Source organism: Perca flavescens, chromosome 10, assembly GCF_004354835.1.
Source record: "Perca flavescens isolate YP-PL-M2 chromosome 10, PFLA_1.0, whole genome shotgun sequence".
In the NCBI taxonomy this organism is placed as follows: Eukaryota; Metazoa; Chordata; class Actinopteri; order Perciformes; family Percidae; genus Perca; species Perca flavescens.
This window is the reverse complement of record NC_041340.1, coordinates 15551232-15570905: the sequence shown is the minus strand read 5'-3', so window position 1 is coordinate 15570905 and position 19674 is coordinate 15551232. Positions and strand designations below refer to the sequence as shown.

The following is a 19674-nucleotide window of genomic DNA, read 5'->3' as shown; positions in this document are numbered from 1 at the left end:
TGAACTTTTAATGGGTAATAACCAGTCTGTATGTGCTTGAAGCTTGTTCAATTTAAAATTCTAGATCCATACAACTTTATGCATTCAGTCAATGATTTTAATAGTGTAGCTTGCTGCTTACAGTATGACAGAAACAGTCACAATGCAACAATATAAAAAGACGAAAAGTAGTGGAAGCCTGCTGGCATTACAGTTAGCTTAACTTGATTTTAATTTGTCTCAATAATCATAGAGAAATAAATAATATGACTGAACTTTTTTAAATCATTTGACCATTTGAGGCAGAGCCACTCATTGAAACTTTAGACGTCTCAGGATGATTTGTGCATGTGAAGAAAGTTTAAAAGGGGTCCTGTTTCTTCTAAAAATAGCAACTATATAGATCTTGTAACCCTCAACCCGCAGGTCTTTTTCCTCTGCTGCTCCTGAGTGCTAACAGACCTGCAGGACCAAGAGATGTGACATAAAGCCTGCAAAAATTGGACTGGGACTTCTGAATGACAGCAGATAAAATGAATACTTAGAATTATAATGATTATAGTGACCCTAAAAGTGGATTAAGAGGCTTAAAAACAATTTGGATTTTTCACTGTAAGTGTCGCTTACTCACCATTTGGAACTGGACTGTTTAATGCAAATCCAAGAGGAGGATGAGGTGCGACTTTTAGGCTTTCAGCTGTACAGATTTTGAAGGTAAGGACCCCACAAGCTTTAAAATCAAATACACTATACATACATGTTGTACAGAATACATTTCACAATTAAAAGCCTAAAGGTTAAGTCAAGGTTTTTTTCAAAAGGAGGATATGATGTGCTGTTTTCTATTACACACCTACTTGAACCCCTCTTAATGTTATGGATTATATAGTTTTTCTTGACAAAAAGAAAAAAGGATGGGAGAGCACATTTTGCATCTTTTTTTAAATTTGGCTTAAACAGGTGTCAGCTTTTTGAAACATGCACAAGTAGATTCCTCTGTTCTGTTATATCATGACATTTGATGATTTAATTTAAAAACAATCTAAATTGTGCCACCTAATTCCATGTATTTTATTTTGTGTTAGAGAAAAAGGGCTCAATATTATGTTTACAAAATGAAGTTAACAAGATGTTAAGATGGAAACCCTATCTGCTGTCCCACATTGTCAGTAAAACTTTTCAGCACCTGCTAAGTCTGCTTATTGTCCTTACTCAAACAAAAAACAAGTTGTCCTTTTCACAACATGGTTTGGTTTTTTATCTAGTTGCAGCGATTAAGGTGATCTTTTTTAACATAACATAATATTAGTCTATATCATATTGCGGAACATTTTACTGAACTATTTCGTTTTTAATGCAATTTTGGCAAGTTCCCCCGTTTAAACATTTTAATTCCCCGGTCTGAAAATATAAATGTATTATTATTTATTTAGCTTCTGATTGCTATGATATAGTCTCCAGCGAGCAGTTTGTTGCAAATGCCATCTCATGCATTTTATAAAGTCGAAGAAAACACCTCAGATCATAGAAGAGGGAGCCTACGTGCGCGAGCTGTAGCCTCATTGAATGGGATGACGCATAGCTCTGCAAAGGCAACTGATTGAGAGCAACAGCAAGATGGTGTGCACCATGCAGCACAACCTCCTGCTTTAATTCTTCACCACACCGAGAACACAGCTCACACACTGACTGCCTTTACGGATGGGGCTCGTTTTCATCTCAGCGGTGCTACTGAAGTAAAAAAAAAGAAAGAAAACAAAACAAAGGTCCACGGTGTGAATAGGCGCTGTAACGGGGGGAGCGCTCTCACGTTGTGTATCCTGTTGATCCTGCCTGCCGAGCGTTTAGAGGAGCAGAGCTCGTCAGTAGGGAAAGCCTCAGACAAGGAAACCTGGTCGCTCAAGCTGCACTGGATGACATATCTCCCCCGTTTGTTTACACATAGGACGATTGAGTGCTTTGACCTCTATTTTTTTCTTTTGAATATTGATTTAAGATCTGTGGGGGAAAAAAAAAAACTGCGCTCCATTTCTCAGCTTTTTTTGCTCCTCTCCTTTGTCACAGTAAAGCAGGTCGTGATTTTTTTTGTATGCAACATAACAGGATTCACGGTGGGAGCATTTCCTTTCATCAAATGTGCATTGATGTAGCAGGAAACGTGGAGGAGATAAGGTAGGTTAAAGGATGGTTTTAAGACGCTGGGAAGACAGCAGGCTGATTCTTGGTGTTTATTGAAACCATATGGCCTCTTTGTCGTGTGAGTGTGTTTGGAGATCATCAATAGTTGGATGTTTCCACTGATATCGAATTGCCGTATCTCCAACGGTCTAATGTCTCGTTATTTGGCCCTGCTTCAACACCAAACGCTGCTGTTACCGTGTTATTAAAGAAACATTTCTGATGAATATTTCTCTCTTCACAGAACCCTTATCTCAGCACCTGCAACCTGTGGTAAGGACTTCGTTGAGGACAGTCAGCAATTAAAAGGATTGCGCTTCTTGTCTAAATCGGGAATTACACATCCAAACTGGGATCTATGAGCGGCAAAGTGGCGAAGCCCAAAGAAGACAAGGATGCTTCCAAGGGTAAGACGCGAGCCTTGCCTTGCACAGACTGCTTTGCCCCAAAATCACAGGTTGTAACGCGACCATGCACCCATTCATCCCTACATGGTGCTCCTATCACCCATTCAGGTTAGACTGAAAACAATAGCAGCCACTGGATGGCGAGCCGTTCCCAGCACGGTGCATGTGGATCCATGCTGTTTGAGATCTGTAGGCCTACATGCTGCACGATGTGTTGCTTTGAGATCACATGCTTTATACTTGCATTGACTTGGTGATCGTCAACGACAGAGGCAATTGGGCAAAGCGAAGAACCAGTGTTGTTGCAGAGCAGTAGGCTATAGTGTCACAGCCTGAGCATAAGAAATTATGTTTACATTCAAAGTAAACATGATTACGTTTAAATGATGACAGTGACGTCGCATTGTGTCACTGGCATCATGTTGAAATGTACCTTTGTGTTTCTGGCTCGCACCTTATATCTGCAGAGTGATATCCGCACCTTCTCATCACATCTGTACAACCATGAAGAGCCTTTTCGGTCTCGTAGCCCTGAGCCTATGACTTATGGTGTAAAAAATCAGCTCCTTCTCCTCTCAGGGACGAAAAGGGAAGTAAACTGCTCATCCATTGCTATGGACACGGAGTGGAGACAGGGTTGCCAGAGGAACCTGGCAGAACTAATCACTGTAACCGCTCCATCTACACCAGGGATGTGCACGACACTTTACGCACCGGCACACACATTACTGCGCCTTTGTCTAGGTGCTCGTTTTTCTATTTATAATAATAAATGAATACATGGTGTTACAAATGTAACATTAACAACACGTTTTATTGCGTCAGTTAATGTATTTCAAGATATATAGCATAACAATCAGACTGCATTGTCGTTTTAGCTTTGCCTGAATCAGGACTTTCTATAACCTGAAGATATTTCTATGGTCAATGCATAATCATGGTTTACTTGAGTGCACTATTTGCAGCCTTCCTGTTTATTTACAGTATAGCAATTCCAGTATATTGTTGTCAAATCAATAAACCTAATTGGTTTATTTTGGCAGCACTGCAACAACTGAGGACGTGGCCCTGTTGATGTTACTATAAATGGTACATACCGTAATGGTGGTGGCACTACACTAAACATAGTCTGTGTGCACAAACTTTCCTTCAGTTGTTGTTCAGATTTATTTCATTCATAGCAGTGTGAGTTATTATCCTTTCAAAAATACTAGCAGCTTAGAGACCAATTATTAATGCATAATAAACTATTGTGATATGAATATTACGCTATCATAGGCTACGATATAAAGAGACTGCACTAAGTCACACTCAGTAGGAATATATATGATCCACCTATACAGCCTGGACAAAAATAAAGTACCTACAATTTTTTTCAGCTACGTATATCATACATTACACAATATGCCGTAGTGTTTGATGTATATCTTCCTTTTTCATGCCAATGATGATGCATTTCCTGTTCATCTACAAGAACCTCCATCAAACTTCTCAATTTTAGAGATGACAACAATTATTTTGTCTCATCTATCCTGATCATTTTGAAAAATACTTTTTTTAGATGTTCCTGCCCTGGGACTGCAGAGCTAATAATAGCTTAATCTGGTACAGAGCATCCCTTTTCTTTGTATGTGATTCATGTTTTTTTGTATGTTGTGCCCGGTAAATGCATGTAACAAAACTAACTTATGAAGGTAAAACAAAACAAACAAAACACCAGTTACAGGATAGAGATAGCCCGGCATGTTGTGCTGACAATACAGTGTGCAAAATATGTTCAAAAGAATTGATTTTAAGATTAACCTCCACAGCAACTTTCCCTCTCATGTCCTGCTGAAAATCAATGGCATGTTTGAACGGCTGACTCATTTAAGCCCTAGGGCAGCACAGTCACCAAACTCTCAGATAAGAGAGAGAAAAAAAAAATCTTTCACCTTAACCAAGAATGTTCAGAAAAGCACGGTCTAGTTTTATAGATGCACAGCACAAATCTAAAAGCTGGTGTGGCTCTGCTGCCTTCCAAAAAAACCTGCAGTTCATTATCTGCATCATTGAGAGGGTCACTTGGTGCCAGCTGCCCTCCATCAGAGACTTGAACGGCACAAAAGCAGGGAATTGCACAAAGGGGAAATCAGTACAGACCCTGCCAATGTTGGCAACCACCTGTCCCAAAAATTATTTTAGGGTCCTAACAGTCCATTAAAGCTGAAACCACCTGCCATCTCCACAGCTTTTTTTCCTGCAAGCTGTTGGCCGACAGAAGCTCCTGACTGCTCTGCTTATTCAGGACTGAATTGATATCCCCATTTCCTCTCATCGTTTTGGAGTCTTGTTCCAGAATGTCTCAGCTATCTCTGCTGAGATATTACCAGGCTGCTAAAAATACACTTGAATGTAATGTAATCATTATTATATTAGCTTTGTTTCTACTTGTTTATGAGGCTTTCAGTTTCATTTACCACCTATCAAGCTCTTTGAACATGTACACCCAACTACAGCAGATTACTGATTCAACATAGCCTAATCCATAACTTCAGCAGATCTTTGATTGATGACTGAAAAAGTTATTTGACACAAGAATTTATTGAAAAAGTTGATCGGGACAAGCATGATAGAAATCAGTTTAATGGAAGAAAACTCTCAGGAGTTACTTCTCTCCAAATAAATTATATTGAAATTATATATGTTCTATAATGGTCCCAATTGTAATCATATAAAAAACTGACGTGCTATCAATACTGTGTAGCTTAGGACAAAATTAAATTTTCTCAGTTCAGTTTTTTAACAGCAATCTGTTCTTCTTTCCTCTGTGAAAAGACTATAGTTCATCCTGTAGCAGCACATGTGAAAACCTCACGTATGCAGAGACAGACATGGTGGGGTAGAGGGAGGTGGTGTGCAGCGGAGCTCTAATATCAACACCAGCGAATCACGTTGTGCTAGTTTCCCCCTGTCCTTGTGAAGCTAAGCTGTGCAGACAAAGTGATGTGTCAAAGCATGACGTACACACTCTCTCAGCTTTACAACTTTCCAGAAAACTCAGCTAGATGAACTCTTGCTTATACCAGTTGATGCACTGTGCATAGATTATGCAGACATGTCCACATTGTTTGGCCTACTGACAATAGTCTAATAGTCAACATCACATTTTACATGCCAACTGTATATGCATTTCTTGCAGACAGTTCATAAATGCCACATTTGTGTGAGGAAAGAACTTTGACTGCACTTCTGTCACTCTCCTCACACTTCATCCCAGTGCATTGATAGACTCCACTATTGGGTGTCAGTGTCAGCCAGCGGATTCATGTACGCCTGAAATTGCAGGGCCGAGCCGAGCTGAAGGCATAAGTCTTGCATATTTGCAGGCAGATTAATTCAGCACGAGGCCAGCCACAGAACTGAATCGATAGATGCCCAGAGAGGAGTTCGAAGCTGCTTCATTAATCACAATGCAGGCAGCTCAGTCCTCTACAACACTGACACCTGCTCTAATCTCATCGGCAAACCATGCGCCGTCCACAGTGTTGATAAAATCTTTAGCTGTAATAGCTGGATCTCAGAGAAGCCCCTTTGAATAGCATTTGGTCAAAGGAAGAATTTGGCCATTGTATAATTATGACATTGTTTCAGATGTTAGTAAATATCTGCACTGTCCGCTTAAGTTGTCATCTCTCACTGATATCTGCAGTGGTAATAGTAGAACTTTGCTGGGATTTTTGTTAAGCAGATGTAAAGGTCCTGGTGTGAAATATATCTGTATAATATTAAAATTCATTGGAAGGCAAAGGTAGCTGCGACCAGCAGTCAATGTACACATTCCACAGTGCAGACGTTGACAAGGAAGCTCACAGGATTTCCTGCTTTTCGACAGGGTCAGCTTAAAATATTTCTTTTTCTCAAAGATATTATTACAAAATTCAGGCTTTTCCCATTTAAATCCTTCTTAGTGACTGTACAATCTAAATAGTGAACTTTTAGGACTACCATTTGTCACAACAACTTAGCCTGGGAAAACCCTGACAAACTTCTGGCAAATTTGAGATTTGCTCTGCAAGTCAGTCTGGCCAAGAGCCCATTTAAGCCCATTTCCAATTTTTCCAAATCGAGGCACCAATCACAACCGTTGAGGCGGGCTTTACATGATGACGATAGCGCAGCGACAGCATGCAGCTTTTTGTTTACATTCAACATGACGGCCACCGAAGCGCAGCAACCCGTTGATGCCGCTGTTGCTACTACGTCACCCGGATCGTTGGTCTGATTGGTTGAAGGACTATCCAATTGCGCCCAGAGACATTTGAGCGGCGTCCGTTGGTGACGCCCCTTTGGAAATGGGCTGTGAATGAAGCTTGCCCAGACCCACTCTCAGTTACAACTGAGAAGGGTCTGGTGTCAACCAGGCTAACAACAACTATCTTAACACAGTACAGTATATCACCATTTCTCAAAGCAAAAGCTATCGAAGCACAAATTAAAAACATGGATGTCCGTGGTCGCTTAAGGTGTAGATTTGACCTAGAAACAAGCTTGATTTGAAAATCTAACTAAAAGCATGCAATTCAGAAAAAATACTTCAAAAAGTAAATAAAAAGTTAAAGTACCCAATTACAGTATAAGTCATTTCTATAACAATATAAATTAAACTCAAGAAAAACATTTTGTCACATGTAATCAATCACTGGGGTTTGTGAGGACATGTTCTCCTGGAAGTGTCAGGGTGGTGGAGTTGTTGCCTGTCGGATGCTTTCCTGGTACTAACGCAGGTCCGGCCACACTGCCCGGAGGATACTGGTTCTCCTTGCATCAGAAATCTGCCACTCTTCATCGCTGACTTGCAAGCTGATCGCTGTTCGGGAATGTTGAGAGCCCCTCTCTTTAATTCCTCTGTCAGTTTAGGTTTCTGAGTGACACGCGGTGCCCTGTGACTGGTGCTTTGGTTTCTGGCTCTGTTGTGTTCTCTGGGATTTGTTTATTTGAAAAGAAAGTGTGTCCTTTTTAAGTATACCAACCACATCGTCGGTTGGCATACTGAGATTGAAGTGGTCAGTTATTGATCAATTAGTGGTGAAATATATCTACCAACATGTTCAGGCAAAACACATTTTTCATCCTATTAATTTCTTTTGACTTTGAAATGAGAAATCATGATCTGTCTTACGTCATCACTGCCAGAAGTGCACTGCCCTTAAAATCTCTAAATACCTGACTGTTCTGGTGCATTAGTCAGCTTGCTGCTAGTAATCCACAGAGCTGCATGTCTTCTGAGGTGAATGGCTTTGTGACCATATGTCCTCAGTGCCTACTGGGACGTGCCTGCCTCTGGTTTTCATTTACCAGGCTGCAGAACCAGTGGAAACATGTCACTGTCTCAGTCATCTTTTTTATTCTTGTCATTTTTTGATGTGGTAATACTCCTCTTGGTAGACATTAAGTTGCTCATGTCATCTGGATTCCTCTCTAAATATTGACACTCAGAGGGACTGAAGGGTTTTAATCCTTGTTACCAAAATGGTCATGAATGTTAAAACATCTGCCTCTCCGCTAAATCTCACTGCTCTTTCGCAAACACGGGAATACACACAGACACAGCAACATACGTGGTTTTGTGTTAGTGTAATCTCACACACCAGCCATTTATAAAGTGTGTAGTGACACTGGACATTAATAGCATGCCAAAACTGAAAATTGAAGCACAAAACATATTTTAGAATTCTTTGTATGCAATGTTTTCTGTCAACAATAAGTTTCATAGACTAAGTGTTCAGTGTTGAAGTGGATTTTATTGCAGCAAAACACTGACTTGGCACTGTAATACATATCATTTCCTGCCTCAGATTTTCCTCTACCCCAAGATGTTGAACATTGCTCATGATGATAATGTAATTTTTCTACACTTGAATTATTTCATCTAAATAATAGGTGTGGCATCGACTACTACCTGTGGATTTTGGATTACTGCAATTTCACTTTCAGAAATGCACTCTATGCCACAGTAGTTAATCCCATCTAAAAATAATCCCCAGTAATTGTGGTTGTGTGTGTCAAACTGCCCAGATAACAATAAATGATGTCTCTCCACAGGGCCAGAACGCTGACATCTTTTAGAGTTTTTTTTTCACTGCATATTCAAAACTGTGTCACATAAGGCTTTACACTGACATCAGCTATATGATACTTAACCCCTTCCTATTAATGCTACCTAAAAGCCAAGTTGAGGTTTGAGTCTTCATCTGGTGCTGGGACGAGGAAGCGGAGGACATGGCAGTTTTTTTCAGTGAATTATCTACTAAATTGGACAAAGATAGCATCAGCAGAAAATGGTCCTTCAGTGTATCTTTATGTAGTCTGCTTTCCACTGCTGCTCTGAAGAGAGCACACTTTAATGACACTGTCTAGTTTCCTTTCTTGCGCCCGTTATATACAGGAGATGACAAATAGCAACTGAATACCTTTGCTAGGCGTGTGGCAACCCAGCTCTCAGTGCTAATGGGCTCACCACTGATCAAATGCTTTTAGTCTATCTGAGATGAAGGAAAGCTCATCTGTTCATCTGAGCATGTGGCAGCACTGACTCATTTGTCTGTAAGCCTTCACACCACCCTGTGCTCACTTTCACATTGTGTACATTATGTGCACACATGCATTGCTGGAGCTAAATTCCACATATGTATTTTTCACTTATCTCCAAACAGAATAAGGCACCACTGAAGGTCTGAAAAACTTCAAATGGTTATTTTTGTAACTGTTCTGTCAAGTCCTTCAAGAACATGTCATCATGTTTGCTTCAGACTTGAATACTAGTTTTTGCAAAGCATATTTCCAAAAAATAGAAGTGAAACCCAAACGCAATAGCTATTGGAGGTTTTGAGGGCACAGAGAGGTCAGAGAAGCAGTTATAGCATACAAGGGGCACTGTAGAAGCCAAGAGTTGCCGTCATCATCCAAAACCACCGACACAGAGCCTGGTGGGACTGAAGCACCAAGACTGTCGACCAACGACCACATGAGTTGTTTGTTCAAGCAGCAATTATGAGTCATATTCACGTTTATAGTAACAGCGGTCTCTAGTGGCCATAGTAATTATGACGAATGCAAAGCCGAAAGTGAAGTTATGAATTATGAGAATGCCAAATTCCCATAAAGGCAGGCAGATTTTTATTTTATTTTAGTTCCCTTGGCCGTTGTATGGTTTGGAGGACTTGTTGGAAGCACCATAGTGTTGAGTTAAAGATTGAAGAGAGGGGCATTTTCTGGTCAGAGTGTCAAAATTATGTAGTGTACAAAGGTTTTATAGCCGGCTGGATTCTATATTTTAAATCATGCTCAGGATTAATAGTTGCTCTGGACATGAACTAATTAAAGTTGGTGAAAATTATAACGGGGATTAAGTTGAGGTAACAAAGGGAGGCGATAAGGCTGGACCAGTGGTAATAAACAGGAGCTACAGGCTAGAGTGTCTAACTGGCCAGCAGGCCTCTGTAGTGCTGATGGTAAGGGCAAATGATTGCCTCAGGTTTGAGCAGAATGCAGATTAGTGATTGGCAGTCTCTTAACTTTGAGCAAGGCTGTACTCACTGTAGTGATGAATCACCAGGAAGACACCAGAACAGCAAACAACCATCTCCTCTGCACACATGCAGAGAATAGTTAACAGGATTACCCGCTTTGTGCTCTTCCCCAATCCTGCAGCTCATTTCACCAGCCAGTCACATCCGCTTGCATCAGTGTTCCACATCAGCAGGTCTCACTGCCTATGAGGAGAACTATCAGTGTAGAAAGCAAAGAGGAAGTCCTGAGCTGACCTGATGAAGGTATTTTTTTAACAGGCTGGTAGTGGCTTTTTGAAGCCTGATCCATTGTTTCTTGTAACCTACAGCAATCTGGGTATGCCAAGTGTCAACTGTGATTTTTAAAACCCTGGAAAGTGTTCCTCAGCAGTTAAGTCCACGCTGACAGTAAGGAATGAGCAGAGCAGGTTCAGGTTGAAAGATATAATTGTTTTGCATTTATTTTATTGACATTCTGTCTGTGCAACATGTCCCCAAATGGCCTACCTTGTCATCCTATCCACCCGACTGAACACACTTTATTGTCTTACGGTGTGGATCCAAATGGCCGTGCAACGCTTCTGTTGCGCTCCACTTTACTCCTATGGGTGACGTCAAGCGACTTTAATGAGCCCGCAAAGTATCCCGGGATGCCGGCGCTGCATTTGAAAAACTGCTGCACGTCCAAAAAGCTGGCCGATGCCCATCTGTATGCAAATTAATCCGTTGAACGCGACTACCCAATAGAAGTAGACAAAAATCTTTCAAACTGACCTTTGTGGATCTGAAATGAAGACAGATTTAGCAAATGGCCTATTTCTCACTTAAAATGTCTTCTGAAACACGTTTCGGTAAAATACAAGATTGTATTCACAACAAGCCACCATGATGGTCGTTTTGAAATTTGGGAGTAGCCAGACCCACGTGACACGTTCATCCAAGGGCGTGGAGCATCAACCATGGATGTATGACGTCGCAACACCACGCTTCAGTTGTGTCACAAAAATGTATCTGTACTGTTAGAATTACGGAACAATCGCTAAACGCACTGCAAACTCACTGTCCTCTCTTCCTGATTTACAGCCCCCCTCTCTTGACTTAAAATAACTCACAGTTACAGCGTACATATTGTAAACAGCCGTGGCCCGCTTACCTGGTCCCCCGCTAATGTTAGCAGGTTTAGCATGGCGGCGTTAGCCAAGACCAGTCGGGATCACTTTACTGTGTCTCAATTTGTTTTTGTGAGCAACCAACTCGGGTACTCAAGCTATATAATTTAATGTGAGTATAGAAATGTTGAAATGACATAAAATGCCCATCCCTTGTAGCTGTGATAAATTAGCTTGAAGCTAAAGCTTACCTGTTCAGGAGGAAATTAGCCAACTCACAGTGCTTTTGAGCTCTAAGCTGTCTCAATCTTTCAAATACATCTCCAATATTTACCAGGTTTGTAACGTCTCTGGTCACGCAACTGTTAGAAACATGCCAGTTTTTTTTAGGTTGGGTAGAATCTATCTCCGTTAATCCCGTTCATTTGTTTGCTGCTTTCATGGCTGTACTACAGCTGTAGTGCTCTGGGTTTACGTTGTTACAGGTATATCTGGCAACCTGGCCTGGCTGTCAAACTGGGCCGTTGATAACAACTTGCAGGCCAAAACACAAACAGAAATTCTGTCACGGAACAGAAATTTCAAAAGGAGAAAATACTGGCATTAGCATTGTTGTCAGAAAAGATAGTATTTCAACTAAGCATGTTTCCTTAATATCTGATGACGCATTGGGGTTAGGGTTAGGGTTAGGGTTATATTACAGTAAATATATTACATATTGGACCTTTAAGCTTTCCCAAAAATGTTGTTGCGAGTGCCAAATAGTTGCATTAAAGTAATTATTATAAGAGATAGGGTTTAGCGTTGCTGTGTAACCAGCTGGTGACTTGGGTGGATGAAAAGATGTAGTTGGAAGCCTGTGGAAGAGTAAGCAATTTGAGTCGTTGCTCATTATTTAAGGCCTTGACTGACCCCTGCTACCTTCATTATGCTGCATGCACTCCGGTGGTTTATACTATTGACCATATTGATCTCCATCACCTACTCAAAATAGCTCTTTCAGTCTCCAGAGTGAAGGTTGAAGATACAGGAAATAAGACTGTATTGGTTTTAGCTTCCAGGTGTCTTGACTGACGGGTAGGAGGGGTCAACACAGACTAAACATAGGTGTGTATTAGATTGCTAATGAAGATGGACATTAGGCATCTGAAAGATGATTATGAATAGTACATAGATGCTGTGAAGGGGACACAATAAATAACTGCACTAACTCTAAAGTCATATACAGTAGCCTATATGTAGCCTATAAATTTACATCTTTCGGCCATGTTTAATGTCTGGATTGACTGGGGCACTTAGTATTGGCTTCTCTTGAGCTGAAATATGAACGATGATATATAGCAGAAAGCTACTAGTACCATTCCTCAGATAAAGCTCATTCATTCAGCATTGATGAGGACAGAGGATGGAAGGTTAATACATTTGGAGTGACATATTCAAAAGGGAAAAGAAGATAAAAGAAAATTCACATAAAATGGTGGATGGTTAAAATCACAGTAAATGAAGTAATAAATGTCAACCTCTCAAATGAAATGTGGGCGTGTGCTTTTATATGTGCTTGTGGGTTCATTTCAGTAATATTTTAGTACTCACTGAGTGAGAATGATAAAGCAAGTGTTAAATGTGAGGGGCTTTCTGTTTCGAGGATGTGAGAAAGAATGGGGAATAAAGACATTGTTAAGATGACTGCTAAATATAGCAACGATCCTTCACTGGTCCCTGAAGCCAGTTTTACACAGTCTGGAGCAGTGAACATCACGGCTGCGCCTGCCTCCTTCTCATCAGTGAGACATAATTTACATAATGAGACGCTGCCACGGCAACAAAGCCCCAATAAGCATGGGAGTCGTCAGTCGTGGAGGGGGTGGGTACCAAGGTGCCTTCCTAACATCCGCATTGTGAACGCTGTCACACATGCACACACACAAACATACGGTCTGAGACTGAGAGAGAGAGTCCGTATGGAGAGACACACTTGATTAGAAAATAAAGGGTGGGAAGGCAACTGTGAATGGACGGTCCTCTGGGGTAGTGATGGTAGAGGGGTTGGAGCTGTGTGTGTGTGTGTGTGTGTGTGTGGGAGCATTGTGAACATTTGGTATGTACACATTTTATGAATATGAGTTATCTGTGGTTTGCTGTTTTGAGCATGTTGGTCTGTTTTTGATACCTGGTGGTTATAAGGTGTTTGACAGCACTCTTCTTTCTATTCTATTATTCCATTATTTTATTATTCGTAATTGCTTACAAGGTCTTACAACTTCAGATATCAACTGTTTGCTGTTTAATGGGTTCAGATGTAATGTCCTTTTTCTTGGTGGATCCACTTCCCCTCATTTTTCTCATATTATACTTTTCCCAGATTTGTTTGCAACAAGATTTAGGCTCCAATATACATGATTTGTGTGTGGAGATACCAACAGCAATCATGTTAGAGGTATTGCAAAAGCTGAAGGAAGAGTTTAATGAGTTTTTCCTTAAAGAGTTAAATGTTTTGTTGCATTCTATTGCTGCTGCTGTCAGCATGAAATAGGTATTTTTTTGCCAACCAAGATCATCATTTACTGTTGGTTGATACAAAGCAATTATGCACTTGCAACCAGCATCCGGGTTGCATCCACGTAGATACAGTATTTTAGACATTAGTTGATGCATGTCTTGTTTGGCCAGTTTTCTATGTGATTAAAACATACCATAAAAGCAGAAAGTGGAAAGTATGCCACAAGACATATCACTATTTTTTACTTTAAAAAAGTATTTTGGATGGATTTTCCCAATGAACAACAGTTTTTCACTAAAATGATGTAGAAAGAAGAGAGAATCTTTGACCATACATATGTAGAACCAAATCTCCAACACAAGGGGACTGAGACAACAACATCTCTTACTACTATCCACCAAATGACTTCAAATGTAATTTGTATTTTCTCATTTTTAGTAGGCCCACCTTCAAGGGTCGAAACATCTCCAAAATCAGAAAGATCTTTTTTAGCAGGGTAAGCTAACATACTGTAGCCAGTAGGGCTGCATATTGCTGATTTCCTGAATTGATTCAATTCCGTTTCACCATGTCCCGATTCAATTTAATTTCCAATTTGATTTAATATTGATTCGATTAGGGATATTTCTGTTACAATACCAATTTGCTTGAATATGAAAGAAATTCTCAGAGAACTAATGCTGTAAATGTATTTAACACGGACACACTACAGTAGTCAACACAATATACATGTACAAGTGTTTTCTTCAGTGCAGAGACAGTATATCTAAAGCCATGTATCTGTAAAAAATGGCCATACTATTTCTTCCCTTGCCAAACTTTCGCCTAACTTTGGAGCATTATTTAGCATGACATGGATTCCAATATCTTCGCTGTAACTTTAAAACGGAGCCTCTTCAAAGATCGATCTTGGGATTTAATGAATCAATATCATATCATTCCAATCAAGATAGATTTAAATCAGAAAATCGATTTTTTAAACCCAACCCAGTAGTAGCTAGTGGCAGTTGTAGAATCTGGGGGACTCCCTCTCAAATCATCACAACGACCTGAGTGTCACGCAAAACTTGTTTGTTTTTGTAAACATTAAAAATTGTACAAATATAAAAGCAGCAGCGATTTGAACTGGAGAAGCATGTTCCCATTTAGCATAAACATTCGTTGCCACACATCTCTGATACAAACTAGATATAAAAATATTAGCCTCACACAATCACATTTTTACTAGCAGTGTTTGCAATTAATACTGTAGGAATGGTTAATGGTTTAAAACATACAGTACATTGGTCCTGTAGATCTACAAAAACATTAACTTATACCTTTAACTAGACTGCTGTGTGATTCAGTTTCCCACCTAACAAACTTTTCTTTTAGTTTTGTCAGATGTCATCAGAGATTCTCTGTGGTGAATGATCACATCATTTTCAAAGTAATTAGAGGAGACAAGTCTCTGCCTACACTGCAGTACAGAGAGAGAGAGAGAGAGATGGACTGAGAAGCAAAGGGACAAATAGAGGGAGTGTGAGAGGGAGATAGTGAGAGAAAGAGAGAGAAATGACAGTCAGTGATCTAACAGTAATCTGGCTACCATAAAGAAGATGAACTGTGCTGTAGGCGAGATGAAAAGGTTACACGCAATAACCACAAAATGCCTCAGCTTTGCTTAAAAGGTTACAGTGAAAATGGTAATTTGCCCTCCTTACTGTGCTTCCATCACTAATACCATCTACAGTAACCGTAGCCAGGGTCCGAAATTAACACTCGCCTTGCACCAAATGTGGGTCGATGAAAATGGTTGATAAACCCTTAAAACCTGCAACCCCAACCAGAAAGTTTTGTGATGTACACAATGTAAAAAACAAACAAAAAAACTGCAATTTAAATATTTTGGTTGGTAAAAAATATGCTTGGCTGGTGGATCTTTTCACCTACCTGCCAATTTGGCCGGTGAGTCAAAAAGTTAATTTCAGACCCTCACTGCAACAGTTTAATTTCTGATTCAAGTTTGACTCTATTCCAGTCATTTTAAGAGAGCAGATGAACTTCAGTACACCAGGTCCAAATAAAGTACTGCTCAATACTTAATAGTTGTTCCAATTCTTGGATTTCTGACCTTTATGTCATGTCCCTGTGTTTCATGTTTCAAGTGGTCAGTTGTTCTCCCCGTCCTTACAGACACATTCTTTAAATATTTTATATATTTGTTTTCTTTGTTGTACTATTCATAGCTCAAAGACCTTTATATCACAGCAACCTTTAGAGCAAGTTTGTCAGTGAAGGAACTATATTTTGAGTGTGAGATGGCTCTTGTTTTCAGATAATAGTCTGTATAAATGTCTTTATGTGATGTGTGTGTGTGTGTCTCTGTGTGTGTTTGTGTGTGTGTGTGTGTGTGTGTGTGTGTGTGTGTGTGTGTGTTTATGTGTTTTCTCTCTGGTCTGCCAGTGTATTCTCAGGGTTTTGCAGGGCTATCTTTGTATTTGGCTGTACTCTGTAGCTCACAATGGAAGGCATCTGGTGTTTGTTTATAGCCCATATTTTATCTTTGTCTTTTGTTTGTATTGTGAGTCTTGTGTGTGCTGCACTGTGCATATATGAAAATAAATGCAGTGTTTGTACGATTGTGAGTGTGAAAGCGTGTGGTACAAAAGGAATAATTAGTCCCTTAATCAATTAGTCGATTGACAAAAAAATTAAATGACAAAATTATGACAAACTTTAGCTTGTTGCAATTTTTCAAGTCTGAAAATATGCTGCATATCGCTTAAATAAAAATATAATTATGTAATAAAACTATCCAAACATTCACACTGGAGCATGAATAATTTAAGAAATGTGAACATCTGTAGACACTCACATGCACTCGCACATTTCCACATAATTATAGTTCATACCTTCATGCTCATGTCACCAGTGAAAACATGAACATCTTCATAACAAAAGCGAGACATTTGATATTTTAGAATGGCTCTTGATACCAAGCATTGAGTTCAGCAGCTCTCTAAAAATCCAATGAACGACGTCATTACTTCTACACATCCATACCGCTCCAACAGTTTTATAGGATGATTTTACACATTGTGTGAACTTGTGTGTCTGCTAAGAAACTATTTGGACCCTGTGGGCATTTTTGGTAGGATGAACAGAATGTGCTGTTTAACATTGTGTGGAGGCAGTCCTCACACTTGCTCTAAAATCAGTCCTCACACCCATTAAAAAAAGCACTTGCATGGTTCCTTAGCTGTGAGACACAGGAAAGTGAAAAAGAATAATATTTTTGTCTGTTGGTTCATTGAACTTTATTCATTTTCTTTGAATGACAACAAGCTTGGTGCACAATTCCATCCTCCACCCATTCCCTGACATTTCTTTTTTGGTGTGGATGAAAATGGCTGTAATGTGTCAACAAAGCAGATGCTTTACTTTGGTAGTAGATTGACAAAAATTCTTATCATTCAAACAAGAATGATAAGAATTCAGAGTAGGACCTGGAGCTGCGACCAATTCTGGCGATTCAGGAAGTGTTGAAGCTTAATGCTTACAACATGCTACTCTACAAATAATGCACAGGCTCCATCACCTACATGTGTTGGGGGATTGTGTATAGTGTGTGTGTGTAGGGTTTGTGTGTGTTTGTGTGGGTGGGTTACTCAGTGCTCCACGCTGTAAAGTTCGGGACAGATGGCTGCTCAGTCTCATTGCGAGTTGCTTTACTGGTCTCTTGGCTTTGGCTCTGGGTCTCTATCCTGTTTTGGCCACACACACACACACACACACACACACACACACACACACACACACACACACACACACACACACACACACACACACACACACACACACACACACACACACACACACACACACACACACACACACGGAAGTATCCAAGTTCCTTTTACCCAGCAGGCTAACCAAGCTGTCTGCTCTGAGATAACCACTAACCCTGCTGCTGAAAGTGACCTGACCCATGCTGGAATCTAAAGCAACATGCTAATCGCTGCGACAGGCAACTGGCTCAGCAGGATTACATTACAAGCATACGTAAGCCGATGGAATTTACTTTAACATGAATTTAACTTACAGTAAAAGTGTCCACATTATGAGTTGCTCTTCATTAGTTGCAGTAGTACAGTAAATGGATTTAGCTTTCTGTTAATTACTATGCCAGTGCGTCTTATATCAGAGGTTTTCAATCAAAACAATTGGGCCCTTTTTATAGCCATTTTTTGTTGACATTTTGGCAAATTGGCACCATTAAATGTATGCAAAATTAGCTTTTTATAGTTCCTGTTTGCAATGTTCCTATTTACATATTGTAAAGAAGAAAACTTAAAAATGTGATGATGTGATGATTCTCAAGCAAGTTCTGCAGTTAAGGAGCATCACTTTTTTTCTATGATTTCTAAGCAGATTTATGAATCCTTGGTTTGCAATGAACATCAGAGACGAGTGTAGCAACCTTAATTGCCTCCACGAGCTGTGTTTTAAAGCCACTACTGCTACCTGTAACTGCTGACTGTGTTGATGAGCAGGCAAAGTCAGCAGGATAAACTACAATAACTAACTTCCAGTTGTTTGTAGAACATATTCCACCTGCCCCTTTCTCCTCATGCACTACCTTTGCGCCATGTCTCTTCCTTTGCGTCCACCTTCAACACTTGCGCACTTCACAGTTTAAAAACCTCTGACTTAGATGTTTATATCTTGCCTCTATTGCAGACCTTTGTAAATATGTTGGAATCTTAATTTGTATCTTTATGCAGCATCTCTGCTTTATAACTTCTATTCTGAGTTTGCTGTTCTCAAAACAAAAAACAAATTCACCCCAGTGAAATTGCACGTTAGAAGGCAGTCCCATTCCTTGATTGCGTAATTATCCACTACCTTAATAATTAAGCACTAATTACCAGCAGATTGCGAGAGCAAATTGAATGAAAGATCCTGGGTGAACATGCTCTGCGGAAATATGGCCCTCACATATACAATTACAGTGTAGAGACAGAGGAATGATGAGAAACGGTTGATACATCCTGAGCTTGTGATAGATTTGATGACGGCTTCTCCAGCTCTGCTCATCTGGCTATGAATAAAACTGATAACCCTGGTGGATATATATATATATATATATATATTCAATCATCTCTGTGTTTGCTCTCCTTTGTAGCAGATTTTGAGACAGATAAAAACCTGAAAGTGTACAGGAAGCACAGCGCTTTTCTCTCTTTGGTCCTACTGGTCTGAGCATACACAAGAGTACACACACTAATACACACACACATGCTCAGTATAGAAGGATGCATATTATTGAAAGCTAATGAAGATCACGTTATTACATAACAATACAAACAGTTGGATCACTCGTTGGCTTGTTCACACCACAGAAGAACACCATAAATACAGTAAAAGCTTCAGTAAGCCTCAGCCACAATAATTGTGCCCTCCCTTTTAAATGTGAAATCTAGCTCAGACATAATTACTGTACTGGTGATTTTATGTTTCTCTTAAACTATATTGAGCTGAACTTATTAAAGCTGTACCGCCACTAATTAAGTTGTTTGTCTTTGCAAAGCGATCTCCGCTTGCCCACTGCTGCTTACTAATGATTAGTTGAGTCACGGCACTCTGCCTGCTGACTGAAGGGGAGATGAAAGCAGAAAAATGGAAGAAAAATGACCCGATGGTGGCAGATTCTCAAACAGGCAGTGCCGAGGCTGTCGTACACGTCATCGCTAAATCGTGCCAATTTGGGCTTGTTAACAGGCAGTTGTGTGGGTGCTCTGAAGGTTCCTGTGGATGTTATAGACTACACAGGTTTCCTTCAATTGAGAGAACTGAAGTTTAAGGAGAAATTGAGGTACACGGTTGCATATTACAGTCTTATTCATTAGAATTATAATATTAGAAGAAAGATGCTGATACTGCACTCTAAATCTTATTTTTACTATCAA

At 39.9% G+C, this 19674-nt stretch overlaps 1 protein-coding gene across 3 annotated transcripts in view; it reads left to right on the top strand.

Annotated features, from left to right (window-relative positions):
• Window positions 1–425: 425 nt before the first annotated feature.
• Window positions 426–19674, top strand: part of fgf13a (fibroblast growth factor 13a) — a 100454-nt gene continuing 81205 nt past the window's right edge. Inside the window, exons 1-2 of one of the 3 annotated variants that reach the window (XM_028589794.1) lie at window positions 426–693; window positions 2402–2564. In XM_028589794.1, the coding sequence (XP_028445595.1) occupies window positions 2516–2564 (49 nt within the window). In that variant the 5' untranslated portion in view covers window positions 426–693; window positions 2402–2515. Of the gene's footprint in view, window positions 694–1594; window positions 2152–2401; window positions 2565–4138; window positions 4170–19674 lie in introns of those variants that run through there. The other 2 variants (XM_028589795.1, XM_028589797.1) reach the window with 2 other exon arrangements.